Source organism: Columba livia, chromosome 19 (genome assembly GCF_036013475.1).
Source record: "Columba livia isolate bColLiv1 breed racing homer chromosome 19, bColLiv1.pat.W.v2, whole genome shotgun sequence".
Lineage (NCBI taxonomy): Eukaryota > Metazoa > Chordata > Aves > Columbiformes > Columbidae > Columba > Columba livia.
Genome location: NC_088620.1, coordinates 4,742,085 through 4,763,207, shown reverse-complemented (window position 1 = coordinate 4,763,207; position 21,123 = coordinate 4,742,085). Strand labels below are relative to the sequence as shown.

General features: G+C 59.2%; 1 protein-coding gene across 2 annotated transcripts; it reads left to right on the top strand.

The window, feature by feature from the left end:
* Nucleotides 1–1,069: 1,069 nt before the first annotated feature.
* On the top strand, nt 1,070–20,513 carry LAMC3 (laminin subunit gamma 3). Of its 2 annotated transcripts, none has more exons than XM_065035803.1 (28): nt 1,070–1,501; nt 4,854–5,158; nt 5,293–5,423; nt 6,318–6,484; nt 7,092–7,280; nt 7,431–7,548; nt 7,629–7,727; nt 8,040–8,176; nt 9,639–9,755; nt 10,036–10,234; nt 10,462–10,574; nt 11,010–11,228; nt 12,666–12,854; nt 12,937–13,182; nt 13,732–13,885; nt 13,968–14,110; nt 14,192–14,370; nt 14,459–14,597; nt 15,023–15,228; nt 15,588–15,664; nt 15,870–16,004; nt 16,325–16,469; nt 16,589–16,747; nt 17,076–17,178; nt 17,291–17,490; nt 17,576–17,722; nt 17,926–18,025; nt 18,703–20,513. In XM_065035803.1, exons 1-28 carry the CDS (start codon nt 1,135–1,137, stop codon nt 18,951–18,953), a joined length of 4,734 nt encoding a protein of 1,577 aa, XP_064891875.1. In that variant the 5' UTR covers nt 1,070–1,134; the 3' UTR covers nt 18,954–20,513. The 2 variants fall into 2 exon arrangements, with proteins under 2 accessions (XP_064891875.1, XP_064891874.1); XM_065035802.1 differs by having other exon boundaries at nt 16,586–16,747.
* The last annotated feature ends 610 nt before the right edge of the window (nt 20,514–21,123 follow it).

Sequence of the window (21,123 nt, the reverse complement as noted above, 5' to 3'; positions counted from 1 at the left end):
TGGCTTTGAACCGGTGCTGCTGCGGGAGCCGCTGCCCAAGACTCTGATTCACAGCTTCCCTCCAGTGCTTTCTCCCTGCGGTGTGCACAGAGAGGGAGAATAAAATAAATAAGAGTAGAAGGGAAGGGGAGGAAGGGAGCTTAAATTATAAATGAGGGCTAAGTTTCCAGGGCTCCTGTGGGCAGCTTGGCCAAGCAGCATGAGGGGCTGAGGCAGCATTCCCCTGTACACCCCAATTTTGCAAATGCACCCCCTGCAGAGCAGGGGTGAGGGTCTGCCCACAGACACAGCACTGTGCCAGCCCACCTCTCTCCCCATTTTCTGTCACCCTCCTGTCCCCATGGGTCAAATCTGGAGGGTGCCACAGTCACGAGAGGGATCCACTCTGGCACAGATTGTAATTAGCATTACAGTTAATAAGCTGTTAATAAAGTCTGGTGATGATGTGGCTTTGCCACCCCATGGAGATGCCTCCACAGGGATGTGCCCTGGTCCAGGGGACTGGGCTGTCCCATGGCAGCAGGTGGGGTAGGACCCCCACATGTGGGTTCTGGTGTGGAGGCATTGGGGGTGTCACAGACCCAGCCAGGTTGACATGAGTTGGGGAGCAGTGAAGTCCCTGTAAATCTGTGTGGGGAGTGAAGAGGGTACTGGATCTGCTCCAAAGCCTTTCCCCCCAGCCCACCTTTGATTTTGGGGGCTGTGAGAAAAATCGTGACTCCCACTAATTTAAGGGAAAGACCCACATGTAGAGTGTGTATCACCACAAACTCATCCCTGGGGCCGAGAAATGAATGAGCTCAATTTCACCCACACAGCTGAAGGTGCAAAAACCCCCCCATCCCCGACGCAACAGAGATGGGGTGCACCCCACCAGAGGGGTCCCATTCTGCCCAGCCCCCTCTTCTGCAGACCAGGGCGCCCTGGAGGAATCCCAAATCCCGCAGCCCTGGCTCACACACGAAGCTTTCGACATTCCCAGCAGCTTCCACAAGATGGACCTCGGAGCAAGAGGAGGTGCCAAGCAGGGGGACACGTCCCATCCCATCCCATCCCGTTCCATCCCATCCCGTCCCTCCTGCTCCTGCTGTACCATCCCGAGGAGGCTCAGAGACCGGCCAGGCGAGCCCCAGCATGGCACGGCCACCCGTGCTCTGGCTGCTGCTCCTGCTGGGGCTGGGGACGGGGGGCTCATCCTCCTGCTGGGACCCCCAGGGCCAGCCCCGCCGCTGCATGCCTGTCTTTGAGAACGCTGCCTTTGGCCGGGCCGTCCAGGCCACCAACACGTGCGGTTCCCCCCCTGAGGACTACTGCCTGCAGATGGGCGCCCGCCACGCCAGCGCCCTGTGCCACCGCTGCGATGCCACCGACCCCCGGCGCCACCACAACGCTTCCTTCCTCACTGACTTCCACAGCCAGGAGGAGAGCACTTGGTGGCAGAGCCAGTCCATGGCTTTCGGCATCCAGCACCCCAACTCTGTCAACATCACTCTTCATTTGGGTAAGTGCTGGTGGGCCCCCCCTTGCAATGCTGGTGATGGAAATTGGTGGTGGGTGCATGGAGATCGGAGTGCATGGCTGGGGGATGGATGGTCCTGCAGCTCTTGGTGCTGCTTTGGGGTTAAAGGCAGGACCTTCCGTGGGGCTTTTAGGGGGTGCAAGGAGCGAGGTGCCCTTTGCAAAGTGTTGTGGGTAGATCACTGAAAGGACTTGGGAATACCCCATCCATCAGCCCTGGTCCCTTGTGGGGTGAGGATGCTGGTGGCTGCACCCACCTCTGCCACGTCCAACCAGCTGTGCCTGGGGTGTCCATTTTCCCTGCTCCTCCATGGCTGCTTTTTACTGATTATGCAAGTTTTTTGGAGCAGGAAGAAGGCGGGGGAGGCACAGACCCCCCCTGTGAGACCTTTGCACTGGGTGAGCACTGGAGATGTCAAACCCATGCCACTTCACCTCTGTGCATTGCTGAGGAAGCCTGATACAAAGGGGGGCAGAGCTCTGCACGCACTGTGCAGCCCCAGCAGGTTTCCCCAGCTGGGATACAACCTACATTCCAAATACCGTGCAACCCGCCTGCTTGGAGGGTATTTAAACCCATGGGTTACGCCTGGAATTTTAAAAATGATTTTTAACATTTTCCTGCCATCTAAACTATCCTGGCTATTAGGCAGTGCTGTAAAATCTCCATTCTCTGCTGTCTCCTGCCATCTGGATGCCAAAGTGCGGTAGCGGAGGGGCTGTGATCAGAGCTGGTGAGCTGGTGTGGCGCAGAGCCGTGACGGTGGGACGCGGTGGCTGGGGTCGGGGTGACAGCGGAGGGTCCGTGCCTGCCCTGGCAGGGACCTGGGAGCTGCCCGGCTGAGCAGAGGTCGCCGCTTTCCCAGCCCCCTGCGAGCAGGATGACATCTGGTCCTTGTCCCCAGGCTGGGCTCCCTGCCGGGCATGAGAAGCAATGCTGGAGGAGCCTGCCAGCCCCATGTGGGGGGATCTGCCCCTCTTGCCCATCTCACGCAGGTTGTCACATCACCCCAAATTCCTTTGTTGTATTCCCGAATACAACCTACATGGCTGAGCAAGCCACCACCAGTTCCTCTGGTGGCCAGAGTGTCCCCCCTACGCCGACAGGTGACTTCCAGCCTGCTTCTGTTTGCCTCCTGTTAGCACATCTGAGGCCACACTGTTGCACCAATTCACCTTCAGCTCTGGGCCATGCGTCCTTTCCTGAGTGGGAGCATCCCCCTCAATGTAAGGGGGATAATTTCCTGCACGGCTCATGTAACCTGCCATGCTATAAAGTGCCGTGTTGGTGCCTGAGGCATTGCTGTCTGACCTTTCCCATAGACGCCGGGCTCTTTTCTTGTCCCAGCTGCAGACCTTTTTATTGCAACCTTAATGCTTTCGCTTGTGTTATGGAGGAAAAGCCCAGCTGGCCCCTGCAGCTCCCAGGACGTGGCCCAGGACAAGTTCTCACTCCTGAGCTCTGCTGAGTAATCAGGATTTTTAACCCATGTAGCATGTCCCTGCCAGCCTGCTCGTCTTGCTCAGTCAGATGTCTTGTAAGTTCTCCAGTGTGGTTACCTGGGGAGCTTATTAAATAAGATATTGAATGAGTTGGACAAGACCTGTGTTTACCTGCATGCTGTTGATTGGCGTTAATTAGATTATCCTCCTTTAAATCTCTCTTTTTGGTGAGGTTTCAGCCATGCCATTACAGTGTGTCAGACTCAGAGCGGATCGATAATCCTGAGTGCCCATGGTCATTGCATTTACCCTGTCAGATGTCAGGGAGGAACCCAAAATATCTGTGGGCTGGCAAAGGCAACAGCTACCTCGGGTAGCTACGGATGCCAGTGGCTCATGTCAGGGTGTCTGGATTAGGCAGTAAATGCAACTGTGGCTCTGACTCTGATTTTCCTGTGGGATGCGAGCCTGCGGCAGGCTCCGGGAGCTGAGGTTGAGGTGGCCGGAGGTGGCTCTGGTGTGGTCCAGGCCGTGGTTTGGGCTCTGCGAGAGGTGGCTGAACACTTTGTTCAGAGGACAGCACATCTGGGAGAGTGGCCCAGGGGTCCTGGTGCCATCGCTCAACACCCCTGTGCACCCTCCTGGTGTCCCCATCCCACTGCACGCCTGACTTTGGGACACGTCACACCCTCCCAAGCAGCAAAAGGAGACAACCAGCCTGGGTTATTTTCTGGATATTTTTTTTTTTTCTAAGCAGAATTTGGCCTATTCAAAGGCCTGTCTGGGAACAGCACGCACTCCCTGGGGACAATTCCCAACAGCTTTGCGTCTCCTCCGCCCCAGCTGGAGGCACCACTTGGGTCCCCCCATCCCATCCGCCCCCTCCCCTTGCCGGGGCCGCTTGGGGCAGGGGCTCTTTATTGACACAGCACCGAGCTCCCTTCCTCTCCCAGAGGAAACTGCTCCGGGAGGTGACAGCCCTGACCTCGCTGTTTTGGTAGCCATCCCACCCAGGATGGTGCTGTCTGGGAACCGGCGCCCGCCGGCATCCCCCTCACTGCGGGGTGCAGGGTCCCCCACTGTCACCAGCCTGGAAGAGTCCCAGAGGGAGGTTAGTTGGAGGGTGGGGGGCACAAGGGAGTGCAGTGGTGGTGGGACAGCCCGGTTGCAGCCCCTTGCCACCTCTGGGTGGGCTGTGAGCGGGTCTGTCCCCGCCCGGGTGCTCCCCGCATCCCTGATGAGAGGCAGCTGCTTTTCCCAGCGCCGGTAGCCAGGCTGCCTCGGCTCCCCCGCAGCAACGTCGCAGCACATATGCGACAGTATTCATATGGGCCCAATTAAAGGCTTGTTTTCCTAGTCCCGGAATAACCCCTCTAACATTCCCAACTCATTATCTTTTCAAATAAAGCCAAAACCTTGCAGCTAATTGTTTTGCGCTGTGAGGAGCGGCGTTGTTATGGAGCAATCCGGTCTTTGAGCTGGTCCTTCATCTCTGGCAATTAAACGGTTCTGATGTTCACTTTGGTGTTTTCTTTCTTCCTTTTTTTGCTAATTCTTTCAAGCGCTTTCAGAGCTCTGCCAGCCACTCTGGGGACTGGTGGCCTCTCTTTGTCTTCATCCCGGCAAAGACAGCGGTGATGCTGGGTCCTGGCACACGGCTCATCCATGGGAAGGGTCTGCCCTTGACCCTTCCCACCTCCTCATCCCTGTGGTACCACTGCCCCAGGGACGCTGCTCAGTGCTGGGGACCTAATTATGGCTGGTTAGAGCCAAGTTTTGCAGTGGCTTCTTGCCCACACACTCACGCCATGGGGGATAATTTCAGCCCTGGTGCAGGCTGCGGTGCCCATGGTGGCAGGGAGAAGGTGACAGGGTGGCGGGTCTGTCCCCAGGCAAAGCCTACGAGATCACCTACGTGCGGCTGAAGTTTCATACCAGCCGCCCTGAGAGTTTCGCCATCTACAAGCGCAGCCGCGCCGAGGGGCCCTGGGTCCCCTTCCAGTTCTACAGCGCGTCCTGTGAGAAGACCTACAGGAAGCGGCTGCGGCACTACCTGCGGCCCGGGGAGGATGAGCAAGTGGCTTTCTGCACAGACGAATTCAGCGACATCTCCCCTCTGAGTGGGGGCAACGTGGCCTTCTCCACCCTTGAGGGACGGCCAAGCGCCTACAATTTCGACGGGAGCCCCGCGCTGCAGGTGCTGCAGGGTGGGAGGGGGGCAAAAGTACCGTGATGCCCTGAATCCCTGTAAGAAAAGGTGCAGGATGCATCTCGTTTGGGAGCTGGTGGCCTGGACCGCTGCCCGAGGCGTCTTCCCTGTGTCCCCTGCAGGAGTGGGTGACCGTCACTGACCTGCTCATCTCATTGAACCGGCTCAACACATTTGGGGATGACATCTTCAAGGACCCCAAGGTGCTGCAGTCGTACTACTATGCCATCTCAGACTTCTCCGTGGGTGGCAGGTGAGGGGCAGCGGGGGCCAGGGTGAGGGCAAGGTGGGGGAACCTTTCCGAGGCTGTGGGGCTGTGATTTGGGGCAGCTGCTCCCCACCTCAGCCTTGTTTAAAGTGCATTTTTGGGGCAAACCACTCAGATGTGGCTTCCTCCATCTGTAAGCCAGAGCTGGCCATGCAGAGATGGGTGATGAAACCTGAAGACCTTTAAATTGTGCCAAAGGAGGTTTTTTCTCCCCAGGGTCTCTTTATTTGCCACCAGCTGTATTTGCTTTGTCCCCTCCCACCCCAATGGCTTCTGAAGGCACTGTTGCTCCTCCTGTAGCTCTGCTTGGTCCCTGGGAACAGCAAAAGAGGGTTCCGGGGGGGCAGCAGGGAGATGCCCCAAGGCCACAGAGGCTGGTGGAGGAGCTTGGAGTTGGTATGGCCATGGCCAGAGGAGCCTGAACAGCTGCCCATGGGATGGGGGGACTGATGTGGGACAGATACAATGGTGGCACCCACCATCAGTCAGCCCCAAAAGGGGACGCTTGGCCCCAAAGCAAGATGCTCAGCTCCTAATGGGGATGCTCAGCCCCAAAGGGGGGTGCATGTGCCCTTCCCAGGCTGGGGCGTTGGGAAATCTCTCTGTCCTGATGAGAGCTGCTTCCCCCGGGCGGTGGGGCTGGGGCTGCTCCCAGCTGGCCAGCAGACCTCACTGCTGTCGTCTCATCCCCAAAGCCCCAGCAGCTGGAGTTGGTTAGCATCTCACATAGGCCACCCTCAGTGTGTGACCTCCCAGCTGGCCAGGCCAGGAGCACCTTGGGGACATGGCAGGTGGCCTCAATGCCAGCACAGCCCAAGCTGCATCTCTTGCCCTATGGCCACCCCAGGAGAGCCCCCACACACCAGGATCTCACTGCAGGTGCAAGTGCAATGGCCACGCCAGTGAATGTGCACCGGACGAGGCCGGGCAGCTGGTCTGTGTGTGCCAGCACAACACGACCGGCACCGACTGCGAACGCTGCCAGCCCTTCTACCAGGACCGGCCCTGGGCTCGCGGCACTGCCGAGGCCGCCAACGAGTGTCTGCGTGAGTATCGCTGGGGCTGGGTGCATGGTTACGGTGTGTGGTCAGCCCCAACAGGCTGTGATGATGCTGTATTGGCTCATCCAGCAGCTCCTGCCCTCCTTGTGCAGGAAGAAAGTGCCTGCTCCATTTTGTAAGGTTGATCTGGGCAGGCAGGGAAAATTTGCACCCCAGGTTCCCCCTTCACAGCATCATCCTGAGGATCCCCCAAGATTTCACAGATCACAGAATGGCTGGGGTTGAAGTGACCTCTGGAGAGCATCCAGTTCAACCCACCTGCTAAAGCAAGGTCACCAGAGCAGATCACACAGGAAGGTGTCCAGGCAGGTTTTGAATGTCTCCAGAGAAGGAGCCTCCACAACCTCTCTGGGCAGCCTGTTCCAGTGCTCTGGCACCCTCAAAATTTCCTTACACCATGAGTGCAGCCATCTGCTCTGTGCATGGTGTGGCACCCATCTCCACTTCCAATGGCAGAGGCATTGCCAAAAGCTTACACTGCTGAGACAAACAGCCCCTCTGGCTCATCCACCTCCCCCAGAAGGGTGCTTTAACCCCAGGGTGATCCCTGTGTCTCCTGGGTGCTGAGCATCCCTCCTGCCTCCACCTGCAGCTTGCAACTGCAGTGGCCGCTCGGACGAGTGCTTCTTTGACCGGGAGCTGTACCGCCGCAGCGGGCACGGGGGCCACTGCCGAAACTGCCGTGACAACACTGCCGGGCCGCACTGCGAGCTCTGCCGGCAGAACCACTATCGCTGGGAGCCGCAGGGAGCCTGCCAGCCCTGCCACTGCCACCCCGCAGGTGCGTGGGGCTGCCGTGCAAACCCCTGCCCTTGCTACGGCTGGGAGGGATGGTTTTGGTCAGTTCTCCCTCACCCGGCGGCTCCCCATCTCCCCACCATGTATTTTCCCTGCTGGACTTGAGCCTCAGGGCTGTCCGGGGTCCCTGCAGGGTCCCTGCACCCCCAGTGTGACAGCTCGGGGACCTGCCTGTGCAAAGCCAATGTGACGGGCTGGAAGTGCGAGCGCTGCAAAGATGGGTACCACAGCCTGAGCGAGGGCGGCTGCAGGTGAGGAGGAACCCGGCGCTGTGCAGGGACAGCAGGACAGGACTGGGGGTCACCTCCTGCCTTCATGTCTCCCCATCCAGACCCTGTGCCTGCGACCCCGCGGGCAGCGTGGGCACCTGTGACCCCAACACAGGGCATTGCACCTGCAAGGAAAGGGTGGAGGGGCACCTGTGCAACAGGTAATGATCATGGTGCCGGGCTGGGGATGGGAGTGCTGTCCCTTTCCAGGCTGGGATCAGTGCTGGGCAGGTGTCTTCATGTCTATGGGGCACTGCTGCTTCCCCAGCCACTACATATGACCCCTCCCAGGAGCTTTGTGGTGGGAATCCCATAGGGTCACTCCCCACAGAGGCCACAGCCAGTGAGGCTGGGGTGCCACATCCCTCTGGACCACTCAAACCGGACACCAGTGTCCCCCTGGGATGCCACTGTGGTCCCCCACAGCTCTGCCTGCCCCATGCCATGTTCTCCTGTTTCCTCCCCATGCCCAGGTGCCAGCCAGGCTGGTTCAACCTGCAGCCCCACAACCCTTCCGGCTGCACCAGCTGCTTCTGCTATGGCCACTCCACTGCCTGCGCAGCGGCAGACGGCTACGAGGTGACCCACATCCGCTCCGACTTCAGCCAAGGTACTGACCCCCAACCCTGGGTGAAACAGAAAGCATAGCTGCACCAACTCCAGCTAGAAAACTCCAGCAGTTTGGGAAGGCTGGGGCTGAGCATCCTGCTTTGGGGCTGAGGATCTCCCTTCGGGACTTGACTGGTGGTGATTTCTCTGGCTTGCCTCTATTTTGCTGTTAAATATCTGCTTTTGCCCCCAGTTCTGTGGGGACAGGCTCTCCCTGGCTTCCCATGGCATCCCTCCATGCTGACCTGCTCCCGGGGCTGTGCGTGCTCAGGGAGAGCTGCAGGGCCAGGCACTGCCATCCCATCACACCAGGGACTGTAGGAGCGCTAAAAATCAACACAGAAAGATAAAAAACAAAAGGATGGAGCCTGGTGGGAACTTTCCCCCTTCTTCCCTCCTCTCCCCACCCTCAGCTGGGATGGGGCATAGCAGACAGGAGCCACGGGTGCAGGATGGGGTGCTCTTGCCTAGGGCTGTGCGTGGCAGAGCTGGATGTGTGCGGGATGTTCAGGGAAACCCTGCCATCTGCCGCACAGCCCGACGTGTGCAGCCCCGGCTGTGGGCACACATTGCAGCCCCCGCCACAGCCCCCGCTCACCGGGACCCCTGCTTGCCCCCCAGCAGGGTCTGGGCATCCATTGCAGGTGTACATCACCCACCTGCACCCCGATGGGGTGCACAGAGCAGCGAGCAGATGGAGACGAACACGCCAGGCGCAGGTTTATCCTGGTTGCCTTTAAACACCGCTGCCAGTTCCTGTGCTGCTGAAATGTCTTCCACGGCCTTGAAACAGAGCCAAGCTTTAACCGAGTCCTTTTTCCACCCTTCACGCAGCCAATTAGGGCTGCTCCTTTAGGGACAGGCTTGGCAGAGCTCTGGGTTGGGTTGCAAGAGGCTGAGCCACCCGCCCTCCCACAGCCCCCCCTCCCCAGAGCACCCCCAAACCTGCAGCTGAGCTGCAAGTTTCCTGTGCTGGGTGAAAGATTCCAAATTTGAGATGATTTGATAATCGAGTGCAGTCCACTTGAGACCCAGGGAGACATTTCCAGGAGTTTGTCCTACAGCTGCCCAAGGTTGGAAGAAATATCTGACCCTGGGGAGTCAGGGGGGACTTTAACTGATTTCCGAACTAAACCAGCTTAATGCAATTTCACCTCATCTCTCCCTGGGCTTCCTGTCCTTTCAGCCCACAGAAACACTGGAACCGCAGCACAGGCAGGGGGGCAAAAGTTTAAAGATAATAATTTCCTGCAAATCTAAGCAAATAAACAGATGGGGGGATGGCCAGGGCCACTCACCAGAACATGAGAGCACAGAGCCCGAGTGGACCAGGGTGTTACAAAGCCCTTTATAAGACCCTGGAGAGTATTGGGGGAAGGACAGAGCCCCCAAAAGTTGGTGCTGGGCTGTTGGGGACTCATTGCTCACTTCGCACATGCACCAATGCTGTGTGCTGTATGCAGGGCTGGAGGGCTGGGCGGCCACAGCGCCAGGCACTGCGAACCTGCCACTACGCTGGGCTGGAGGGGAGATCGTCACCGAGTGGGATGGGGAGGAACCAGTGGATTTTCTTGCACCAGGTATTGTGTGTGCTGGGTCCCTGGGGTCCTGCTTTGCCGTGGGGACCCCTGGGTGGAACATCTCACCTCTAAGCTGGTGCATGAGGAGCTGGGCTCCATCCCAGAGCTGAGCGTGTTTTGGTAACACAAAGCAGTGGGGGGGATTTGGGTGGTGGGCTGGGACCCCAGGAGAGCACGTTGGAGCTCTGGGAAGGTGGCTGTGGCTTCAGGTGATGCTGGTGGGGCCCTGCATAGGATCACATCTGTGTTCTACAGACTTTGCTTCTCTCTCCCCTCCCAGAGAAGTTCCTGCAGAACCAGCGTCTCAGTTATGGGCAGCTCCTGTCCCTGCTGCTGGGAGCAGAGGGGAACGGGACGGGGATGGAGAACGGGGTGCCTCTGCTCTGGGTCCAGCTGGTGCTGGAGGGCGAGGGGATGGAGGTCACCATGTCCAGCAGTGAGAGCCGGCCCCAGCGCGGGAAGCAAGCTGTCACCTTCAGGTACCACCACAGCTCTTTGGGGAGCCTCAGCTGGGTTTGGGACACAGTGTGGCTGACCTTGCCTGGGGTGTCCTGTGCTGGGGAGTTCAGCCCCCCTCCCTGCCCGCCTCGGGGATTTAACTGTGCCCCCATCACTGTGCCCGGGTGCCAGCTGTGGAGCTGAGCTGCCCTGCGGCATGTGGCTGTCAGGCTGCCCCGTCCTTCCTCCCACGTTCCATCTCCAATAGGCTACATGAGGCAGAGGAGGGTGCGGAACCTTCGCTGTCAGCCATCAGCTTCCAGCGCCTGCTCTCCAACCTGACAGCCCTCCGCCTCCGCGTCCGACGAGGCCCCGTGCGAGGTGGGTGGCTCACACAGTGTCCCCACGGGCACCAAGCTGGGATGGGGCTGGGGACATCAGGACAGCTCTCAGGAAAAAGAGGCATTGAGGGGGAGTGTTGGGGCAGGGGCTGGCTCCTCTCTGAGAACACCTCTGAGCTCTCCAGGAGGTATTTTTGGAACAGGTTGGCCGGAGAGGTGGTGGATGCCCCATCCCTGGAGACATCCCAGGCCAGGCTGGACGGGGCTCTGAGCAACCTGGTCTGGGTGAAGACGTCCCTGCTCATGGCAGGGGGGTGGAATGGATGAGCTTTGAAGGTCCATTCCAACCCAAACTATGTCATGATTCTCTGATTTTGGGGTCTCCCATGGCTGTCCAGAGCATTTCCAGACAGGATGAAGAGCACAGGGCCAGGGGACATGCCGTCCCATCTTCACACTGTTCTCTCCCTCTCAGGCAGGTTGTTCCTGAGCCAGGTCCAGCTTGTGTCCGCTCGCCCCGGGCCGGGGGAGCGGGCGGGCTGGGTGGAGGAGTGTACATGTCCTCCAGGCTACACCGGCCAGTTCTGCCAGTCCTGCGCCCCTGGCTTCACACGAGAGATCCCATTCGGCAGCCCCTTTGTCACCTGCGTGCCCTGCGCCTGCAACCAGCATGGGGACTGCCACCCCCTTACAGGTGGGCACCTCTCTTCTTGTCCAGCCACTGCATGAGTGAGTGACAAATCTGTGTCATTGCTTGTTTGTGAGGGATGCTGGAAACCATCCTGTGATACCCAAAGCTTGCAAGTTGAATTGCTTGGGTGGTTAGAGGAGCTGGGTTCACAACTGCAGAGACAATTAGCAAATTGCAAGAATGCTGGTAAATAAGAGGAGCATCTTTCATGGTACTTTATGACCTTAAAGGAGGAGAAAGAAGGGTGCTGCTCCTCTGAGGAATGAGGGAACGGTCAGGGCAGAGGGTTTTGCTTGGCCAGGTCTCATAGGGCATCCCTGCCCAGGAGTGGAGCAGGACTGGTCCCTGCAAACTGGGATGAACCTGAGCAGAGAAAGAAGTAAAAGAGCAGGAAAATACAGCAGCGCTGGGCTTGTGGGAAGGCACCGGAGGAGCTGGCTCCCGTGCTGCCCGCCCAAGCCCTGCTGTGCCTCCAGACCCAGCTCAGAGGTGCAGGATTGCAGCAGGGACTGTGGCTTGAAAGGAAGAAAAAGAAAAACCAAAGTCTTCAGGGCAGCATGGCCATGTCAGGGGCAGTTTGCGGGGTGTTGGTGCTCCCCTCTCTTGCCAGGCAAAGTGTCTGGATGGCACTGGTCGAGGAAGAGAGGCAGGGTTGCAGAAACTCTGCAAACTCACCCTCATCCCATGGAGCCTGGGCTGGCACCACCAACTCCACGGTCCCCAGGACGGAGCCAGGCGTTTGATGTCCCAGCACGGATGGTGCCAGCCCGAGCCAGCCCGCACGCTTCCTTTCGTTTATTTTTCCACTCCTTCCTGCCACCTGCTTTTCCTTTCTTTTCCATTGTCCAGAAAATGGAAAAATACCCATTTCCTCCTGCACAACCCCACAAATAATGGAGAAGAATCCTCCCCCTGGCTCCTTCTCTCTCTCTCTCCAGTCGAACAGCATCCGCCTGGAGGTGGGAGGCTTCTTGAGCATCCTTCCTCCTCCTCATCCTCCCAGCTGATTTTGGAAGGCTGTGATTCACTGGCTCGGCTCGCGAGGAGACGCTCGCTCCCTGCTGGGTGCCGGCCAGCTGCTTGTGTTTTCTGTGACAGGCTGGAAATGATGCTCCTCGTCACCGAGAAATGTGTTGTCGATTATCGCAGGCGCCGACAGGCTCCGTGCACAGTGCGGGGGAGTGTGGGGCTGGCACTGGGGCCCTGGTGTCCTCTCCAAAACCTCCTCCTGTCGGCAAAGACGGGACAAGGAAGGAAAACATTGCAAGTCTTGGTCGGGGACATGCAATCCCAGCATGAACCCTTAGCTGGAGCTCTGCATCCCTCTCAGCACCCACAGTGTGCCACACTAGGCCCTTGGCTCTCCATCGCCCCTGTGCTCCCTGCTGTTATTCAGGGCTGGGGTTTTGTAGCCCCTCAGCTGTGTTTTCCTCCTCGCAGGGCACTGCCAGTGCTTGCACAATACCGAAGGTCCCTCCTGCGAGCGCTGCAGCCCTGGGTTTTATGGCAACCCCTTCATCGGGCACTTTGATGACTGCAAACCATGCCCCTGCCCTGACCGCTCACCCTGCACCCAGGTGCCGGGCAGTGGGGAGGTGGTTTGCACCCACTGCCCCCCTGGGCAAAGAGGTGAGGCTGGGAGTGGGTGGCCGAGGGAGCCATGGGCAGCACTGCCACGGCCAGACCCTTCCCACCTTTTTGCCTTCTGCAGGAAAACGCTGCGAGCTCTGTGACGATGGGTTTTTTGGGGACCCCCTGGGGCAGAGGGGTCCCGTGCGTCCCTGTGTCCCCTGCCAGTGTCATGGGAACGTGGATCCCAACGCCGTGGGGAACTGTGACCCTGTGTCCGGCCGGTGCCTGCGCTGCCTGTACAACACGACGGGCGAGCACTGCGAGAGATGTCGGACAGGCTTCTACGGGGACGCGCTGGCTCCCAGCCCTGCTGGGAAGTGTGCACGTACGTACGGCCCCAGGGGCTGGTCCTGGTCCTCTGAGTCCCACTGCAGCCAAAATCCTCCCAGCAGTGCAGGTGGGGTGTGGACGGGGGATGTCCAGCAGGTTTAGGGGCTGATGGATGGTCTGGGTTGGCCCCAAAGGCTCAGGAATGGCTTTTCTCTGCTCCCTCCACTGCCATCCTTCCCTGGAGAGAGCCCAGTCTGCTAGGGCTCAGCCTCTCAGAGCCCTGTTTGATGGGGGGCAGACAGCTCTCCACATTTTGGGGGCTCAGCCCCAGCACCCTATTCCCATGCTGCCATCTGCCAGCCCTGTGCTGGACGTCAGCAGTGCAGGGTGTTTCAAAAAGACAGACCGAGTTTCAAAGCAGTATATTTCAGAATGGCAACATGCTACAATTACACAAAAATTTACAAACGGTTTAATGAGTTGCCAGGTTTTAGTAGCCTTTTTATAAAGGCTCTGTGTTCCCTCCACCTGCTGTATGGACAACGTTGAGATGATAGTTTGAATTCATCCCAAACAGCCTTTTGAAACACCCTGTCTCCTGTAGCTTGTGATTGCAACCCCGATGGTTCGGTCCTGGAGCCGGAGGAATGTGATCCCAGCACAGGGCAGTGCCGCTGCCTCCCACACGTGACGGGTAGGACCTGCGGGCTGTGCCAGCCCGGCTACCACAGCCTGCAGCCCACCGTGGGGTGCCAGAGGTACGTGAGGGCTGCGAGGGGACAGCGGTGACCCTGGCTCTGGTCTCTGCATCACTCATCACCCTCCACCTCTCGGTGCCAGCTGCCAGTGCCATCCCATGGGGTCACGGGACAGCGGGTGCCACACAGTGACAGGACAGTGCTCCTGCCAGCCGGGAGTCACAGGGAAGCGATGTGACCGATGCCACCATGGCTTCTTTGGCTTTTCTGTCAGAGGATGCCGAGGTACTGGGGATGGGGACCGTACCTTGGATGTAAAACCGGGGCTGGAAGGTGTGGTGTGACACCTTCCTGTCACCGTTGCAGCCTGCAACTGCTCCCCACTGGGCTCCGTCACCCTGCAGTGCCACGAGAACAGCACCTGCCTCTGCCGCCCTGGCTTCGTGGGCTACAAGTGTGACCAGTGCCAGGCCAACTTCTTCCTCGACCCGCCGAGCTCCCACTGCCAGCAATGTCCCACCTGCTACGGGCTGGTGAAGGATGAGGTACAGCCCGTGTCCTGCTGAGGTGGGCACAGTGACCTGGCCCCTGTGCTGCCTGTGTCCCACTGTGTCCTTCCCATCTCACCCACAGGCTGACCAGCTGAAGGCCAGGCTGCAGGAGATGGAGGAACAGCTGCAAAAACCAGGCTGTGACACCCGCCTGGGCCAGTCCCTCATGCTGGGAGATGCACCCCGGGGAGACGCGCTGCCCAGTGCTCACCTCCTGCATGGTATGGGGGACACCCCTTCCCTCCACCATGTGGGGAGCCCCACGTCACCCCTCTGGGGACACCCTGCTTCCGTAGGGTGACATGCTGGGTGGGTGCAAGGAGGCCCCAGGTCAGCGCTGGGCTCAGCAGGGGTGATGGGGTGACCAAGATGGGGAGGGTGGGGATGGCCATGCTATTTTGTGTAGGACAGCTTGCACGCATGACATTCTGGAGCAGCCGGTGACGGGCATTACTGGGGACTGAACACCATGGGGTGTCCTTGGTGTGCTGCACCCCTGGGTCCCCCCTGAGCACCCAGGGGGGACTGTCATCCCCTTCCATTAGCAGGCATAAGGGGGGGTGCTGGGGCATGGGGCAGCCCACAGACAAGTGGGGAGCCCCAAGCACCTCTGTGAGCAACAAGAACCCGCTTGTGCTGCCCACAGGTGTCCGGGTCACCCTCCTGGCGCAGGTGGGGCGGCTGGCAGGGGCGCTGGGCACCATGCAGGGCCAACTCAGCAATGCCAGCCAGGCCATAGGCTGCTCCAGCCACGGACCCCCCAAAACCTGCATCCTGCTGTCGGAGATCGGGGCCACGCTGCGGTCGGCACAGCGGGAGATCCTGCATGCCGCGGACACCCTGGCTACCACGGTGTGCGCTCCTGCTGGCCCTGGGCTCCTGGGGGGCTGGTGGCCATCCTGGGAAGGATGTGCAGGACTGGTGGGGTGGGATGTGACCAGCACAGTGGGTGGGTGTGAAAGCCTGGGGTCTGTGTGGGTATAGCCCTCATTGCAGCTGAGTAACACAGCTACAGCGTGTTTCAAAAAGATGGACCCAAAGCAGTATTACTAAGTAATTGGATCCATCTTTTGAAATACCCTGTATTTCCCTTGCTCTCTCCTGTTTGCAAACCTCCTCCACTTTGGGACGTTCTCACTAGTGTTGGGCTAGTGGGGTCCAGGGGTCCCTGCTCCCCGCTGGGGTTTCACTGCCACTGTTTGCATTTCAAGGAGATTCCCCCGGAAATCCCTCAGCAGCCCACAAACTGGAGCCACCAGGTGCTGGAGGCACGGGAGCTGGCCCAGAGGTACAGCTGCAAGTCCCTTCCTTTCCCTGGCAGTGATGGATGGAGACGTGGAAGCCCCGAGCCTGGGCTTTGCAGTCCCCATTGCTGAGGGTCCACCTCAGCCTGACCCTGCCTTGTCCCATCATGGCTGGGACTGTGGGATGGCTGCTCCTTCCCCAGGAGGCCAGTCTTAGTATCATCTCTCTGGGTGTCCTTGTCCCTGCAGCCACGAGGACATGGTGGCGCGGGTGGAGGCGGTGGTCGGGAGAGCACTGCGAGCCTCCAACACCAGCTCCCAGCTCCTGCGGAGCTTGCTGGAAGGGAACACGACGTGGGAGATGCAGCAGGAGCTGGAGGCCGGGTGAGGGGCTGGCAGAAATGGGGGGCTGGCAGAAATGGGGGGCTGGCAGGGCACCACAGCCCCTTGCCTCTGGCCAGGTCCCTGTTACAGGACTTGATTATGGTGGTCTGACACCTGGTCAACAGGGACATGACTGAGTCCTGTCAAACTCATTGTACCATAGTGTTGCAAAGCAGAGAGCCAGGGTGCTGCATGCTGGGGGTATTTCGTGCCCAACGTTTCCCCCTACATCCATGTCCAAGGGCCAGTTCCCAAGCCATCATCTCCAGCCTTCAAGGGTCTGGAGGGCCCTGGGTCACCGTGGTGTCCTGTCCGTGTAGGTATGAGGAGATCCAGCGGGCACGGGAGGAGCTGGCTGCTGGTGTGGTGGAGGTGGCAGCAGAGACCAGGAGAGTGTTGGCAGCTGTGCAGCAGGTGAACGCAGACATGGCCGAGAGGCTTCTGCAGGTGGCTGCGCCGGGGCAGGTGAGCAGCATCAACACTCCTCTTTGCATCCCTACCCCCTGCTTCACCCGCTGGGCAGCACTGCCTCCCATGCTGGGCGATACTCTGATGGAGCCTTTGGCATCCCTGATCCGCAGCAGACGCTGCCGGCGCAGGCTGCAGCCCTGGCACAGGAGCTGGCAGTGCTGGAGCAGGCAGTGCAGGCGCAGGAGCCGTCGGCTCGGCAGGCTGTCGAGGCATCCCGTGCTCTGGCAGCAGGATTGCGCCAGGAGCTGCAGAGGACTCACGGCTTCGAGCAGGTAACTGCTGCTCATTTGCGTGGGGCGTCCCTGCAAAATAAGTGATGGGGAGACCCCCAGTTCCAGCCAGAGCTGTGGGCACGCTGGGTGCATCCCTCTCCTGCCTCCCACCCAGGGTACAGGGGGTGGGTGAGCCCCATCCCTGCTGCTGCAGTGACCAGAGGAACCATGCTGGCAGCCAGGGAGTTTCAGCAGAGATCTCCACTTAGGATCCCAGATCTCCCAAGGAGCTCACCTGATGAGTGGGAGCAGCCTGGGACCCACATTGCCCAGCTGGGTGCAGCTCTTTTCCTCCTTCCCAGCCTCACTCCTGCTTTTCCCTCCCCAGCTGCGGGACCGGGCTGGCTCTGCCCACAGCACGGCCACCTTGGCCATCGCACGTGGAAAGGCCGTGCTCTCCGACACGGAGTCCCTCCTGGCCAACTTGGAAGGTAAAAGCCACCAGCTACAGCATCTCTGGCCACAGCTTGGCTCTCACCACTCTGACTCTGGATGTCATGGGGAGAAAGAGCCAGCTGGGTGACAGCCGGGTTGTCCCTGCAGGCATGAAGAAGGTGCTGGGACACAGGAAGGGCCAGGCTGCCCTGAGCAGGAGGATGACACTTGTGCGGGACAGGGCGATGGTGGAGGCCCAGAGGAAGATTAAACAGGCAGAGAAGACGCTGGGAAACTCCTTGTCCATCTCTACCACAGCCCGGAGGAAGGCTGGGGAGGCTGAGCAAGTCTCTGGGGAGAATGCAAAGGTCCAAGCGGAGGGATGTGGGGTGCAGGGAGCCCATGCCTGCTGCATGTCCCCAGGTGACTGTCCCCATCTCTGTCCCTTTGCAGAGGGCACAGGCTGTGCTGCAGGAGGGCAAGCAGACCCGCAAGCATGCCAGCCAGCTTGCCACACGTGCCAATGACACCCAGCGGGAGCTCTCACGGCAGGAGCACGTGGCTGAGAAACTCAGGGGGGACCTGGAGGAAACACATCAGGTGAGTCAAGTGCCCTTGGGCAGCTCATGTCCTCTGGAGCCTGGAAGGGGATTTGCCCGCAGCTCAAAGCATAGGGAGCAATGTGGCTTTTGGGCTCCAGTGTATGGGGAATGCTTTGGAGACATTCCTGGGATGCTCTCCCTTCTCCCATCCAACCAAGGGTCAATGATGTCTCTGATCTGGGTGTCTGTCTGTGTTCAAAGGTGGGGATGGAGGTGAGTGAGATGGCAAAAAGTCTCCAGGAAGCCCGGGGCTTGCTCATCTCGGACATTGAGACCCTGAACAACCTGCTGAGCAGCCTAGGTGAGACCTGGGGGAAACGGGGTGTGGGGACCCAGGCTGGAGCAGAGCGCAGGGACTTGGGGAAGGGCCAGGCTGTCGGAGTCCAGGGCTCTCCTGCTCACTGGATCTGGGTCTCCTGCTTGCTCACCATCCAGGCTGAGCTGCATGCCCTTTGGCTGAGATCACTCAGGGTTTTAGCAAAACTTCTTGGGGGCTCATGTCTTGAAGAAAGCCCTTGTGCAAAATAAATTGGGTCTTGCTGAATGTATGGGCTCACACCTAGTGCAGGGACACTCATGTCCCTTGGCATCTCCAGGAGGAGCAGGGCTGGGTCAAGGGTTCAGTCCCTTTGGAGCCAAGGAGGTGACGGGCTGGGTTCACTCCCTGCTGCTGGTTGGTTTTGCACCAGCTCCTTCTGCTTTGATCATCTGGGTACATTTCTGAGTACTCTGGGACTCCTGCGTTTGAGAAATTTTGCAAAGGGGTGGAAGTTGTCACCCATCTGTAAGAGAGAGACCTGCCCAGGCTCTGCCTGGAGCCTCAGAGCTATTCACTTATCTGCAATTGCTGGGAAGCTGCAATGCCTCCATGCCCCACTGCACCCACTGCCTTCAGTTTTCCTGGTGCTGAGGGTCAGAGCCCTGGAGCACGTCCAGAGCCTTTCCTGCCTCTGACCCATGTCCTCTCCCCTTGCCCAGGCAACCTGGAGCAGGCAGCACAGCTGGAGCCAGTGCTGAGCGCCGGGCGGCTGGAGCTGGAGCGGCTGTGGCTGCGCCTGGCGGCACCGGGCAGGCTGTCCGGCCAGCTCAGCCTGCTGCAGCGCGAGGCGGAACGGCAGCGGGAGAAGATCGAGGCGTTCGAGAGCGACTTGGCTGAGATCCGGGCTGACAAGCAGAACCTGGAGGACATTTTGCGGAACCTCCCCGAGGGCTGCTCGAAGTGGCAGTGACAGGTTCCTGGTCACCACCCCGTCACCACTGTTCCCCCCTGCGCAGGGAACGGCAGAGCAAAGGACACCCTGCGGTCACCAGCATCGATCCCTCCCACTGTTCGTCATGCTGCCCACCACACAATATCACACCCCAGGTCCTTACCTGCACCAGGTCAGGCTCAGCACTCTGAGCTCTGCAGCATGGTTTCAGTCACCAGCTCTGTCCTCAGGGCAGGGGGACAACCATCTACCAGGGACCACCGATGTGTCTGTGCAGGAGACGGAGCACTCACAGGGTTGGTCTCTCACTGTGGAGGGAACAAAGAGCTGTCACAGCTCTCTATACCAGACACATCTCTCCATCCCTCCTTCCCCACTGCAACATGGTGCACCAGGGAGGGACAACTTATCAAGTATGGAAGGTACCAAAGGGGTGTCCCTCCTGCCCCAGGAGGAGATAAGAGAGGCTGTTGCACATGTGCTGGACCCTTAACCAGCTCTTGGCAGGCAGGTGAGGCATCCTCTGCCTGCTTGCAGGGTAAGAGCAGCTCTGCACCTGCTATTCCCCTGCTCCAGGGTCACACAGTGTCCTGCCCCAGCTCTGCTTGACTCACTGGATGTCATCAGGTCTGGCTATAAACCAGCCCAATTGCCGGTGGTACCAGGGGCTGGGTGGAATGGGAATGCACCAGGCAGGGAGGTGGAAGAGCTGACACTTGCAGCTGCATCACCCCACAGCCCCCATCACCACCCACACACCCTCACAGACACAGAACAGCTGGACACAGCCAGTTCCTGCCAGTGTCACTGCCGCGGGGTGGCAGAGGTCGGCGGCTATATCGCCTTTAAAGGAAAGGCATGTGCGTTCCCCCCCTGCTCCCTAGGCTGGGCTGTGGGGCCATGCAGGCAGCAGAACCAGGTCCTTGTTCAGCCCTGCCACGCTGGCTGTGCCGTGACTCCAAGTAGCAGTGAAATCACTCACCTAAGACCAGAAACAAGTTCCCAGGCTGGAGCCCGGTTCACTTTTTAACCCGTTTTACCTGTATTCTTCTGCTCACAGTTCTGGAAATCAGGTTTGATAAGCCTTATGTAATGTTCTATGTAAAACTTCTGCCATAGACATTGGATCACCCACAGCATCATCTCCAGTGGATTCAGTGGTCTGGAAGTGACACAAGGATTTCCTACCACAAGCAAACCATCTCCCCCCCAATTCTGCACAAAATCTGCCCAAGGAGTGGGGTGCCAGAGCTGCAGTGCTGCAGGAATGTCATGGCAGGGTGTCCCCTCTCGCTACCCAAGAATAGTTCTGCAAAAGCAAAACCGTGCGAGTGCACAGCGTGCTTCAGCTTGGCCGAGAGGCAGGAAGCCACAGCCACTTACCGTCTCCCTGGCTAGACAATTCTACAGCTCCAATCAACACATCAATTTGCTGCTCTTACAGAAATGTCAAGCCTCTGCCTTGTGCCTGCTGCTGAAGATGTGGTTCCTCCTCCCTCCTGCTCTCCCTGGAACTCTGTTCTTTTAGCTGGTGTCACCTGCCTAGAGCTGTATCCATTAAAAATTCTTAATATAATACATAGCTGCCCATCCGCCTGCATGCATAGCAGCAGGAGGGGCACACGCTGTACCTGCACTGGCTGCTTTCTCAAAGAGCAAGTAGCTGCACCCAGGGTTGAAAGGCAGATGGCTCTGGGGTGGTGTGGGGCACCTGTCTGACAATTCTACTAAAAAAAGCCTCACCTTAGTACAGGTCTTTAAAAAAGAAGGTGTCTAGCTGAGATTGTGGGGGGAATGAGGGAGCTGAGTGCCACGACCCACATTAGATCCTGGCCAGGACACGCATCAGCTTTGGTTGTGTCTGTCCTGCGCTGCAATGTCCTGTCCTGCTGCTCATGCTCCAGCGCTCACCCAGCACCGACTTGCAAGCGGTTGTGCTTTATCACACCCCAGAGCTGCTCCCAAACAGCAGCTTGCAAACCTGCCACCGGAATCAGTGCTCGGTGCCCGAGGGGGGTGCACCTGTACCGGGGTGGCTCCGGAGGGGATCCGGGGGGTGTTCCGGGGGCCGCAGCCGCTGTGCGCGGCGCCAGAGGGAGCCTGTCTCTTCCCAACCCATCTCGCCGGGGACTCGGCCGCTGCTTCCCCCGCCTCACTCCGGACCACGCAGTTCTCCAGCAAGACCCGA

Excerpts from the sequence above, each read along its gene's own strand:
- LAMC3 (XM_065035802.1), top strand. The coding sequence starts at position 1,135 with ATGGCACGGCCACCCGTGCTCTGGCTGCTGCTCCTGCTGGGGCTGGGG. Across the intron at positions 6,485-7,091 it reads GGCCGCCAACGAGTGTCTGC|CTTGCAACTGCAGTGGCCGC; the intron begins GTGAGTATCGCT and ends CTCCACCTGCAG. Across the intron at positions 18,026-18,702 it reads CAACCTGCTGAGCAGCCTAG|GCAACCTGGAGCAGGCAGCA; the intron begins GTGAGACCTGGG and ends CCCCTTGCCCAG.